Source organism: Berghia stephanieae, unplaced genomic scaffold (genome assembly GCF_034508935.2).
Source record: "Berghia stephanieae isolate SIO BIC M18660-M18661 unplaced genomic scaffold, UCSD_Bste_1.3 scaffold1252, whole genome shotgun sequence".
NCBI classification, from domain to species: Eukaryota; Metazoa; Mollusca; class Gastropoda; order Nudibranchia; family Aeolidiidae; genus Berghia; species Berghia stephanieae.
In genome coordinates, this window is record NW_027622238.1 from 687 (window position 1) to 13,616 (window position 12,930).

Sequence of the window (12,930 nt, forward strand, 5' to 3'; positions counted from 1 at the left end):
TAAATGCAACACATGCTAACGCCACAGATTTCATTTGCTAATGCTTCTATATATAGAATCTCTGCTATCACGCAATCGCGCCCAAAAGGCCCATATTTGTTTTCAAAAAGCAATGCTGTGTGGATTTCCAAGTTACGAAAGAAATGATTAATTTGTTTACAGCTGCCATGTACAACCAGAACGAAGAGTGTTCTTCAGGATCGAGCACATTTACTGGTAGTAGTGAAGAAAATGCTGAGCAATAATGGATTCTTGGTTCATTGAAACGGGCCTGTTGAATTCATTTTAATTTGTAAAAAGGTTACTTTTGTTGAGGAGTTCTCCAGGTGTGTAGACCTCTAGAATGAACTTTTTATTTCAATTGTAATAATTCGGTTGTATGTGACATTTTTTCTGAGTCTCAAGTCAATTATTCATTATTTTCTCGTTGCGCTGATTACAACTCAAGAATGTGACCTATGATGTTGTTTAAGTTTTAAAGAAATGTACAGAATCTAGTGACAAATTGCAATGGCGAAATGGTGTTTTGATTAAGGTGAGTACAGCGAATGTTCCTTTAAATTAATTTTCTTTTTTCTTCTTCAAAAATGGGGAAAATAAATTGTTTAACAAATCTAAAGAGTTTTCGCGAGGCTAAGGTGGGTTTGGTGGTATTTGGCTTCCTGCCGAGGAATCTGGCCTCCTGCTATAGCTAGTTTGGCCTCTTACTCAAAAATAATCTGGCAACCCTGTTCCTACTTCGATGCTTTTCATCTCCGAGAATCAACAGTCAACAGCGATACTGAGTTTAAAGTCATGATTCCTAAAGTTAATGCCCTAGGTTTGAACCGTTGCAATTTTTGACTGATTCCAAATTAACCCTATTTATTTCTTTTATGTTTATTTCTTTACTTCTTTAGTTTTTATACATAACGTGCGCCCACCTGAGTACAAAGTTCACGAAGACAACCGTAACCCCCGGCCCCGGATCATCAATTACAAAATTCAATAAAAAAAAACTCGACCTAGACAGCTATTATACTCTATAGGCTATGGATGGTCTAACTTACATTTACTTAATACAATTTAGTGAAAACTACTCATAAAAATGGCTGAGTGATGTCAATTGACATCCCCCTACTGTAGGCACTTGCAGTATTTTTTTCAACGAAGTGGGTGGTCACAGCGTAACACGCTACCGCTACTGCCCCCATTCCTCGCAGCGTAGTGCGGGATATTTACCACTACTCTTACCGATGGCGCAACACGCTTTGTCTACTGCATCACCTTAGCCAACGCGTGTTGGACAATCAAAAGCTGAAGCTGAACAATAGGAGGTCTACCGATCGCGCAACACACTTCGTCTTCCTGTTATTCACCGACATGGCGACGCTACGAGTAGGACAGGAATTTCCTTCATGGAATAACTTTTTCGCTGCAATTGAGGAATATTGCTCAAAAACAAGTCAACCTTTTGTAAAAGCATCGTGCAAAACGTGCATTCAAGCGAACAAACACGTAAAAGATGGTCAGCGGGCATATCCACTTGAAATGGAGTATGTGTACTATACATACACGTGTACGCATGGTGGTTCCTTCAAACCGAGTGGCCAAGGAAAGCGTGATAGAAAGTAAGTTTTGTTAATACTTTGCAACTTTTTAAAACTTTTATCTTTATTGACAATATTCGTAGATCTTGCTTAAAAGTGATTTGTGTTTTTATTGCATATACAATGTGAATACAAGATAGAGACAAAATTAAAATTAGAACAATTTTATTATTAAGTTAATGAGTAGGTATGAGATGATATTCCATCGGAGTTTGAAAAGGCAAAGCAGAACTAAATACTAGACTAGGCTCTCTATGAGTCAATGACTAAATTCATGAGTATTTTTGGAAATATTGAGGTATGACATGAGAGATTGTTCTTGTACAGATAGGGAGAGATTGTTTTGATTTGGTGAGTGAGGGACTGGACATGGGGAAAGAGAAGTGTAACATTGTGGGGATTATTTATGTTATTGAAATTATTATTATTATTAAGTTTCTAGTCTTTAAAGTAGAGGCCTGCTGGAGTGTACCTAGGTTTCTATAGCATGAAACCGACAATTGCAATTAACTACTTCTTTTGGACGCTAGTCAATCACAAAGTACTTTCAGCGAGATCTTACAGTTGCAGATCCACCTATCCAAATCCAATCACTGGGGGGAAGTGTCTGAGAATTATCACAAGTTCACCAATAACTGAATGACTGATCTCAGTTTCTTTCTGTGTGTATGAAGCATGTGCTATACCAACTGAGCTACTCGAGCCCTGGTTAATGGGGATATTTCTCAGTTCTGTTTATATTTCGTGAATTGGAGAGTTCATATGAATATGTTTTGTTGTATGTCCAGAGATATGTATTGGTGTGAATAGATTCAAATTCTTGTCACTATACATACTTGTAAGTGTAAGTAGTATGAATGATTTTAGATTTAAATTTCTATATGTCAGATCTAGATGTGGACCTAAATTAGAACTGCTGTCCAGCGCGCAGTATTATTGACAAGTTTTGTAGTATAGGCCATTTTATTTCCACAGGTCCAATAAGCAAGCATGTGAAGCAAAAATCTATGCATGTTTGGACAGAAAGGACAGGTCGAAGATCATCGTCAAACAACTTAATGAAGAGCACAATCATGAGATTTGTAAGTACTTTTTAATCATTAAATTACTAATTTCTATTTGACCATGTCATTACGGTGTCGTGTTGGGATATGGCTGCGGTGATTCGGACTCAGTCGCAAATGCTTCTTGTGTGCAATCATCATGTATGAGGCCGTTATTGATTCTGGCCTTGGCTTCTATGATTGCACAAGCATATTACTATGGAGTTTAGGTAAGAATAGCCAAGGGATGCTGTTTGGACTTGTATTCAAATTGCCACTTCTTCGGGATAAACCATACATCGAGATTGAATTTAAAATTAAGATGACCAAAACTGAAATTTTAATATTTGTTAGTTATAGAAATTTGTATTCAATCTTTTACATGAAATAAAACAGTAGTTTTCTAATTTTGAGGAGATAGGGTTAGGTGGTGCAAGTGGAGCAGAAATTGGTGATACACAGGGTGAGGTTGTTGATAGTGTAGTAGTAGAAGGGCTAGGTAGTGCAGATGGTCATATTTTTGAAGTTTTTGTGGCAGATGTACTTGTAGAAAACTCGAGGGTTGTTGAGATGTTCAGCTGTGACAGTGCTGAATGTGGGGGTGTTGTAGCGGGAGATACTGGAGCTTTGGCTGATTGTAATGGGGCAGACAGAGTGGGTACAGATCTTATAAACATCAAACTACCAACAAAGTTAGGAAAGAGAAGAAGTCCAAAAGGGTTTGGAATTACTGTTTTAGGCTTACCGAAGAAAAAGAGGACTTTAAAAAATCAATGTAATGAATGTAGATTAGAAGATCCCCAAAGAGAGCTTAGCAGTGGGCCAACTGACTGGACAAGATGTCTTCGTTGTATCCGTTGGTTCCACAATGTTTGCATTCATTTGCCTGACAGTAATTCTTATGTATGTAAATTTTGTGCATGTTCTTAAAAATAATCACCAGAATTGCATAAATTTCTCATTTATGTAACACATTTCTTGGAGTATGTTATGCCCTACTTTCTATACATGACTCTACTCTATTCCTTGTAACTATTTTGCTTTGCCGGAAATTTCTTGTTGCAGGGCCGGCTGCACACGCTTGTCTTTTTCAGAGTCACTGGAGAGTATGGCATAAGGTGTTGTCAGTTTTCCTGGGTTTTTTTTTCTTCTTTTGGGCTTTTTAGTTTTATTTTTAGATATTTGATTACCAGTAGTCAGGTTTTTATGAAATTAATTAGTCATGGTTTGATATTGAAGTTTATTCTTCCCTCATTTCCCCAAGTCAAGGTGTACCTACGTGCCGAGGACTGCGTGGCTGCAGGGGTGTGCAGTTGCTAATGTGGAATGGGTGTGGGGGGGGGGGGGGAAACTAAATCCCAAGTCAAGGTGTGCCATCATGCCTCTGATGTGGGTTTTTTTTTGTTCAATTACGTTACTGATGAACAATGCATTGCAATGGTGATATTCTTATCATGAAATGTTTGGTTTATGCCTTCAGTTTCGATGTTATTGTTTGTTCTATATTGAATGTTTTGTTACAAGAATAAATTATATTCCTTGCTGGTTGTGGCGGATATTGCAATCCTACTACATGTCTTGATTTTGTTATTCGTTTTACTTGTGTTTGACTGCTGAGTACCTACTTCAGTACTATTAGCCACCTTTTTGTGCTATAAACCACTGAGTCCCTGCCACATGTGCTATTGTTCCATCTCTCTCTCTTTCTCTCTCTTGGTCCCTACCACCAGTGCTATTATCAACTGAGTCCCTACCACCAGCCCTAAAAGCCACTGAGTCCCTACCACCAGTGCTATATCAACTGAGTCCCTGCCATCAGTGCTGTAAGCCACTGAGTCCTTAACACCAGTGCTATTAGACACCGCATCCCTACCAATAGTGCAATTATCAACTGAGTCCCTACCACCAGCTGTGGGGTTCCTGACCTCCCATAGTGTGCAGGGAGGTAGGCTACTTACTGTGTCTTCTATCTCTCTATATCTGTTTTCCAACTTACTTTCTGTCTTTGTCTTGGAATGAGATTACTTGTTTTTGTCCTGGCCCTGGCTGAGATGGAAACAGTCAAATGTATACACTAGTTAGTTTTGGGAGATGATATTTTTTTTCCTTGTAAATCATCTCTCTGTTATGCACTGTATTATTACCATCAGCCCTATAAGCCACTAAGTCCCTACCACCAGTGCTATTACTATTATCAACTAAGTCCCTAACACCGGTGCTATTGGCCACTGAGTCCCTACCATCAGCGCTATTATCCACTGAGTCCCTACCAATATTGCATGCTATTACCCACTGAGTCCCTACCATCAGTGCTATTACCCACTGAGTCCCTACCAATTAGTGCGTGCTATTAGCCACTGGGTCCCTTCCACCAGTGCTATTATCCACGAAGCCCCTTCTACCAGCCCTATTAGCCACTGAGTCTCTAACATCGGTGCTATTCGCCACTGAGTCCCTACCGTCAGTGCTCTTTTCAACTGAGTCCCTACCACCAGCCCTATAAGCCACTGAGTCCCTACCATCAGTGCTACTAGCCATTGAATCCCTACCATCAGTGCTATTAGCCATTGAGTCCCTACCATCAGTGATGTTAGCCACTAAGTCCCTACCATCAATGCTTTTATCAACTGAGTCCCTGTCACCTGTGCTATTAGCCACGGAGTCCCTTCCACCAGCGCTATAGCCATCGGTTCCCTACAACCAGTGCTATTATTAACTGAGTCCCTACCAACAGTGCTATTATCCACTAAGTCTCCCACAAATGCTATTGTTCAGTCTCTCTCTCTCTCTCTCTCTCTCTCTCTCTCTCTCTCTCTCTCTCTCTCTCTCTCTCTCTTTCTTTCTTTCTCTCTCTGTAAAAATACAGATCTGTCCATCTATTCCTTTCCAGCCATCAAAAGTTGGCCATTCATTTCCTTCACGAAGTTCCGGACACCGCACAAACACCTCTTCCCCGCCCAGCCCATTCTAACCCACATAGTTATCCCATTACTACTACGACTACTAATACTGCTGCTGCTACTACTACTACCAATATCACTACTACTACTAGAAACGATTAATATATTTCTAACAAGTATCTCTTTTATTTATTCATTTTTCGTCTTTCTTTAAACTGACCTGCTCTTAATGTTCATGTGTGAAACAGCCAAGCGAATCTACTCACACACGTATGCTACACCCCCGTTTCCTTTATACTTCAATCACCCAACAGTGCAGCGCTACATTTGTCACATTTACACCCCTTGTTTGTTTTGCAGACGAAGGGTTTGAGCCCCAACGGTACATTGATTCGACAAATAGAAATAATGTCTGAATCTGAATACTCATCAGATCCTTTGCCTTTAATTGTGGTTGGGGCGACGTTCCCCGACTATACTTCATTTGAAAGTGCTTTCAGCAGATATTGTGAGAGAAACGGTTATGTTTTCTCCAAAGATGGGAAAACGGTGGAGTCTGCGAAACGCAAGATCCAGAATCCTGCCTTGCATTTCAAGCGGGAATTTAAATACCAGATTGTGACATTTCACTGCAAGCACTTTGGCGAGTACACCAGCAAAGGAAAAGGGATTCGAAAAACCCAAATGTAAGTTTGAGTGTTTATACATCTAGATTTATTTACATAACGATAAATCTTGACTTAGATTTAGATAAATGTGGGCATCCCTGAGATAATTAAGTCGCAAGGTGAAAAGTTTTGAACAGAGATATTGACAATTTTAGTCAAGAGGTCAATTTTTATGGAAAATGAGTTCTCATCAAAAATCATTGAATCAAACATTTTTCTACATATTGTTGAAATATTTTAATTGAATTCTACTCCTAAATATTTTATTTTAATATTTTTATGAAGATATTTATTATACTTAATATCAACTCTTGTCAACTTTGGAAGCATCAGCTGCAGTGCAGCACCGCAAAGTTATGTTCCATCCTTTGCCTACTGGTCATACTGTCTCCCTCCCCTCCTATGTTTGTGCACACATGTTCAAGCTCAAGATAGAAACTTTTGCACATGTACATTGGAGTTTGAGTCCGAATAGCCACTGGAGACTATTCAGACTGAGTCCGAATTGCCACTTTGTTGATTGAATTATAGTTAAAAAGCAATCATTGTCAGTCGACGCAAACTGCTTTATTCAGATGCTGATTTAATCTCTTAACAGATTTTGTACCATGGTTTTGGGTTAGATAAAGATATAAAAAGGCAAAAGGTCAAAATGATGCAACAGGGACACGGCTGAATATAAATTGTGCGACTGTCGCTGGTCACGGCAAACACCTAATTACGTGGGGTCACCCTATAACTAACAATAGAACACTGTATGGTTTAGATCCGACCTTCTTCTGGGGTACTTAATATTTAGGACTGTTGCACAGCTGTCATTATTCCAAGGCCATTTTGTGAGAGCTCAGAGTGAATCTGTTGTCAGCCCATCACCATTTAGACCACTTGAGCATGGCGGCTAACATCTTGAAGGTTTTTTATTGTTTAACAAGGAGGCTTTATTGTCATAGGCAAAGATTTTGTGTTCATAGACTGACCTTTGGGGAGTAGGTTTCAGTCCCAACTTCTACGGGTTCCTTCCAATTTTTGTTGATTAAAACTGTTCGCCTTCCATCATGCTCCGTTGTTAGGAGGATGAGAGACAAATGGGTCCTCAACGGCTGAATTTTAGTTTTAGTGCAGTGCGCAAGTCCAGTTAGACTGTTTAGTGCAGTGCGTAAGTCCAGTTAGACTGCCCGATGATGGTCAATCCCCCACTCATGTTGGACGGTGCATGCCAGCCCACGTTGCACTATTCCAAAATCGTACTCGGAATTATTGATTAAAAATTTGTATTATTCATTGACAGATTTTGTTTAAAAGTGTTGGGATGATTGCAACTTTCTAATTGGGATTGCTCAGTTATTTTGTTTCTTATATTCAGTTCCTATAAGATTGGCTGCAAGGCTTCTTTACGACTGAGTGCTGACCGCCAAAAAGATTGTCTCGAGATTCGCCACCTTGAAACTGAGCATAGCCATTCAGTTGCAAGTGGAATTGGTGAGTTTTATCAATGAAAATAACTATACATAAAGTGTCAGTAAAGTAAAATGAACATTTGGGCTTTTTCAGCCCGCCATTAGTAAGACACTAGACATTTCACACAAAATACTCAGTAGCATCAGTGGTGCGATATGTAACATTGCAGACTCAATCATAATTTTGAAAATAGGTCCCAGTCCCAGAGATAAATGTTAAATTTAGAGGTCCCTGTGGTGATACACAGTTTTCTTTGTCCAAATGAAATTGTAAACGCCTAACCGGTGTGTTATATATAATTTGCCCAGAAATCCCTCACAAATCAACAGATTTTTTTGGTAGAAAGTAGAAGGTATGAAAAAACAGTTTTTTTTTCAAATAAAAGTGTTGTTAGGTGTAAATTGTTATTATAGTTAAAAAGGCTTTCCTTAATTTTGAATGTATTTATGCCTATTAATAAATGTCCTCTTTCAAAATAATCTGACACAGACGTGAGCTTAGCAAATCAGTTTTTTACTTTTTTGAGGGAATGTCTTTTTGAGAAGTTCACCTCTAGTCAATTTCATGCTGGAGTTGGAAGAATAGATTCCCTTGACCCAATGATTTACTAAATTACCTGGGCTCTGGTATTTGAAGTAAGAGAGAGATTTTCACACACAAGATCCGATATTATCCAAGATCGAGTCTGTATAAATGAATAATATATACTTTGATATCAGGCATTGTAAATCACTAGACTTGTATTCTATTGTATTCTTATTAGATTTGTTGCCTTTGTTTAGAAAAAGTATGAACAGTTCTAAAAAGAAAGCTTTCCAATCCCCCACCCTCCCCCCTCCCCCAATTCCTTTTTTTTCAACTCTCTCACAGAAAGCATGGAACTCAGATGTGTCAAGGATGTGAGGGAGTATGTCTCTGCTACTTTTGCAGATGAGACTGCCCCGCATCTTCACCATGGATACATAGTTTATCTGCTGGAATGTCGGGGTTTCAAGCGGAAAGATGCCATCAATTCTGTCTTGAATTCTATGGACGATGTAAGCAGCACTGCATCGGGAAGAAGAATAGGTCATCTTTTCCAGAAATATACAAAATTAAAGCACAGTAACCTAACTCGTCAATTGAATCGAGACAAATTGATGAGATTTTTACACGTGCCTTTAGTTCTTTCATACACTCCATCACCTGTGCCTCTCAGGTCTCCTCCTGTCAGTCAAACCCAACCTTCAGATAATATTATCTGCTCTCAGCCAGAAATGGGCAATAAAGATGTGGCAAAGAATCGTGGACTCTTTAAGACATCTTCTAACAATCAAGATGGTAAGCTGATTTTTTTTACACCAGACCTTAGATACAACTACAACTAAGTAGGTGTAACTGAGATCAATTCTCTTTGTGCCCAATGCCTTGTACTTGTACTTAATTACTGCCCATTATGCCAGCTGGTATGTGCGGCAGCAATGAAGGACCTCCATCTTCCTCTGTCTGTGGCCATTATCTTCAGGGAGCTCCATGTTTCCCACAATTCTCTCATGTCTCCCTCCACTATTCTCGCTCATGTTGCCCGGGCCTTCCCCTTCTCTTTTCTTCTGGTGTTCAGGTGTAGGAGGGACAGAAAGGACACTGGGTGGGGATCCTGACCTCCCATAGTGGGCAGGGGGTTACATACTGTGTCTTCTATCCCCTTATATCTGTTTTCCAACTTACTTTCTGTCTTTGTCTTGGCATGAGATTACTTGGTTTTGTCCTGGCCCTGGCCGGAGTCCTAGATGGGAGGGAAACAGTCAAATGCATAGTTATTGTTTTGGGAGATGATATTTTTTTCCTTGTAAGTCATCTCTCTGTAATGTATTATTGTTATTTTAATGTATAATGTAGGCATTTGAGTGTATTCCTCTTTGTTGGATTTTGTGCTTGTGTCTGCATGAGACTTATAGGTGATCTCAAACTAGGTGCATTGGTGGTATGCTCTTGGAATCTACATCTGCTCCCTATTTGTTCCCAGTTCCCCATTGTCTTACTTTTTCTTGGGTGCTTTAATTGTAATTCTAGAACTTTTTACTGTCCCATTTTCTTCCTTTTTACTGGCGCTGATATAACCTACATGTGTTGCACGCGCCGTAAAACCCTTAAAAACAAAAAAAAAACAGAAAGGACTGTTGATTATATATTTATAAAAGAAATATATTATACTAGGTATGCCAATCCAGTCCATTTCTGTGTAACGGGCCTGAAAATCTCTCATTTTTAACCAATTTCACTTGAAGCCATTTGTATTTCTATTTAAGTTACAGGGATAAAAATTATATCACTGAAAAGTTTATCTTTTCTCCTTCTAAAACATGTCAGGTTTGATGATTTTTCTCGCAAAAATAGTTTATTAGACCCTTGTAAAGAGCATGACATAATGCGTTTTTTATCGCGGCGAATAATCGAAATTTTATGGGTAACCATTTTTTAACCGTCGTCGCTCCTAGAACATTTGTTGGATCGTGTTACAAATAGCATTATTAGAAAGGGAATTAATAGCTCTTTCTACTGATAATAACAACTTGATTTATTTACATTAAAACCTTTAAAAAATCGAAATATTTCAGAAAAAAACACCTAAAATCGGCAAAAACTCACAAATTTCGATTTTCTAGAACCAAAAATAGGATCGGAAATTTTTTATAATAATCTCGATGGTTTCCGAGATTTGTACCACCCGCGGGAGTTCCAAACGTCAACACAACGCTAGCACTCTAGTTTCACTTTTGATTCCGGCGTGATAACATCGTTGTCTCAAGTGAAGTGTCTTTGTGTTATTCAATTCGTAAAATGGATATGAACTCACCAGATTTTTTAAAAGAATCACTAGGTAAGTGTTTTAATTTGGCTTTTATTAAATCAATTTTACATTTAATTCTATCTTTTATTAAATGGTGTTTTATCGTCCGCTGACTTGGACAAGAATGACCTTATTAGCCTTATTTTGAAACTCCATGTCAGATCATATCTCCGTTAACTTTTTCCATCATGAAATCCTAATTTGGTTTTTTTTTTCATGATATCATAAAATACAAGTTGATTAAACATTTGTAGGACATTTGCGGACTTCAAAGTCAAGAATTGTGTTTAAATCTTTCTTCAAACACGACCTATCTAGCAACAACGGCATAAAAATCCAAGATGGCGGCACCCGACCAAGTGTGTTTATCAATTGACGGGGAATAAGCACACTCCTGAATTTATTTGTTGCTTCAATTGAATGACTTTATTTTGGTCTCCAAATCAATCCTTAAGATAGGTAGAAGTTAAGTAACGATTTTAGGCTTTTATGTTTTGTTTTCAGGACAATTTATTATCAGTGAGTGACCTCGCTATGTAGTTTGATGATTGAATTGAGACTGAGTGAAACAGTGAACTGACGTTTTCCAACGATAATGTTAAGATGCTCAATTTAGTAGATAGGATCTCTCTCTCTCTCTCTCTCTCTCTCTCTCTCTCTCTCTCTCTCTCTCTCTATCTATCTATCTATTTATTTCTCTCTCCCTCTACCCCCACTCTCTTTCTCTCTTCTCTCTCTATCTCCTTTTCATTATTTCACTCGTTGTCTAGTCTTTGTACTCGTATCTCTCTTTCACTCTTCTCTCTCTCTCTCTCTCTCTCTCTCTCTCTCTCTCTCTCTCTCTCTCTCTCTCTCTCTCTCTCTCTCTCTCTCTCTCTATCTCTCTATCTATCTATCTATTTATTTCTCTCTCCCTCTACCCCCACTCTCTTTCTCTCTTCTCTCTCTATCTCCTTTTCATTATTTCACTCGTTGTCTAGTCTTTGTACTCGTATCTCTCTTTCACTCTCTCTCTCTCTCTCTCTCTCTCTCTCTCTCTCTCTCTCTCTCTCTCTCTCTCTCTCTCTCTCTCTCTCTCTCTCTCTCTCTCTCTCTTTTTTTTTTTCTCCCTCTACCCCCTCCCCCTCTCTCTTTCTCTATCTCCTTTTCATTTTTTCTCTCTCATTGTCTAGTCTTTGTCCCTTCTTCTTCTTCTTCTTCTTCTCTCTCTTTCTCTCTCTCTCTCTCTCTCTCTCTCTCTCTCTCTCTCTCTCTCTCTCTCTCTCTCTCTCTCTCTCTCGTCCTCGCACACATACTCATTCTCTTTCTCTCCTTCTCCTAGCCCCCCCCCCCACTTTTTTCTCCATACAAACAACCAGTTGGCTATGGAATTTTCTTTTTTAGAATGTTCAAATATTGTGTACTTTGTGTTCGTTGGTAAAGTAACTTTAGCACCACTCTTCTTGTATCATATTTTTTTTTCTTTCAAAATGTTATAAATAATGCTTTGTTGTTAGATTAGGCATAATATAGTAGATAAGAATAAGCTTAAATATCCATGATGGTAATGGTTGGCAATGCAGAAAGTTCGAAATCCCAATTTTTTGTGACCTGTTTTGCTACTAATTGACGTTTGATTATTTTTTTTTCTTCAGTTGATAATGACTATGAGGAAATGAAAAGAAGGTTTTTGATGAAGGGGAAAGGTCGGCGACCTGATGTTTGTTGGAGTGCCCCTTTAACTAATCAAGTTTTTCTTCAGCTACACTTTCTGCGATGTGAGGGGGGATCATCTGAGGACAAGGTATGCATTGCATCTTAGACCCTATGGTTTGCAAGTACCCTGCTCACAAGCACAGAAGCTGGTATTAGGTGCAGTTATTACATATCATTACTATTGTTATCTTATTTATTTCTTTATTTTAAAGCCCTTCTTCATACCACCAGTAATTGGTTCTCTTCTATCAAGCAGAAATTATTGAGATCCATACGGTAGCAATCAAGTAGCAATTAATGCTATAAAAATGAAGATACACCGTAGAATGTAAGGCTCTGTCTCTGCATTCAACCTGTTCATATTTCAGTGCTGTTTTTACCCCATTTGGTTAAGTCGGATTGTTTGCTGCTTTACTTATATTTCATAATTCTGCTCCAGCAGCTTACCTGCAATGTGTGATCATTTTTCATTTATTTTCTTTCTGCAGATTGCAGAGTGGTTTAAGTACCTCTATCCGGATTGTGTCTTACCTGTCCAGAGGATAGGACTACTCATCGCCAGGAAGTTGGATAAGGCTAGGTCAATCCACGACCCAGCAGAGCGTCAAATTTTCCTCAATGAAATTCTTGACTACGATTACTTATCGCCTTCGCTGAGTGCCCTGAGCATCACTCGCAGTGTGCTCTTATCACCTCAGACATGGCCTGGATCTGGTGTGATCCTGAGTAATCAAGCAGTACTTGACC

At 38.8% G+C, this 12,930-nt stretch overlaps 1 protein-coding gene across 1 annotated transcript; it reads left to right on the forward strand.

The window, feature by feature from the left end:
- The first annotated feature begins 733 nt into the window (after positions 1 to 733).
- LOC144961021 (uncharacterized) lies at positions 734 to 3,962 on the forward strand. Its single transcript, XM_078894364.1, has 2 exons — positions 734 to 1,610; positions 2,565 to 3,962. Exons 1-2 carry the CDS (start codon positions 1,363 to 1,365, stop codon positions 2,710 to 2,712), a joined length of 396 nt encoding a protein of 131 aa, XP_078750490.1. The 5' UTR covers positions 734 to 1,362; the 3' UTR covers positions 2,713 to 3,962.
- The last annotated feature ends 8,968 nt before the right edge of the window (positions 3,963 to 12,930 follow it).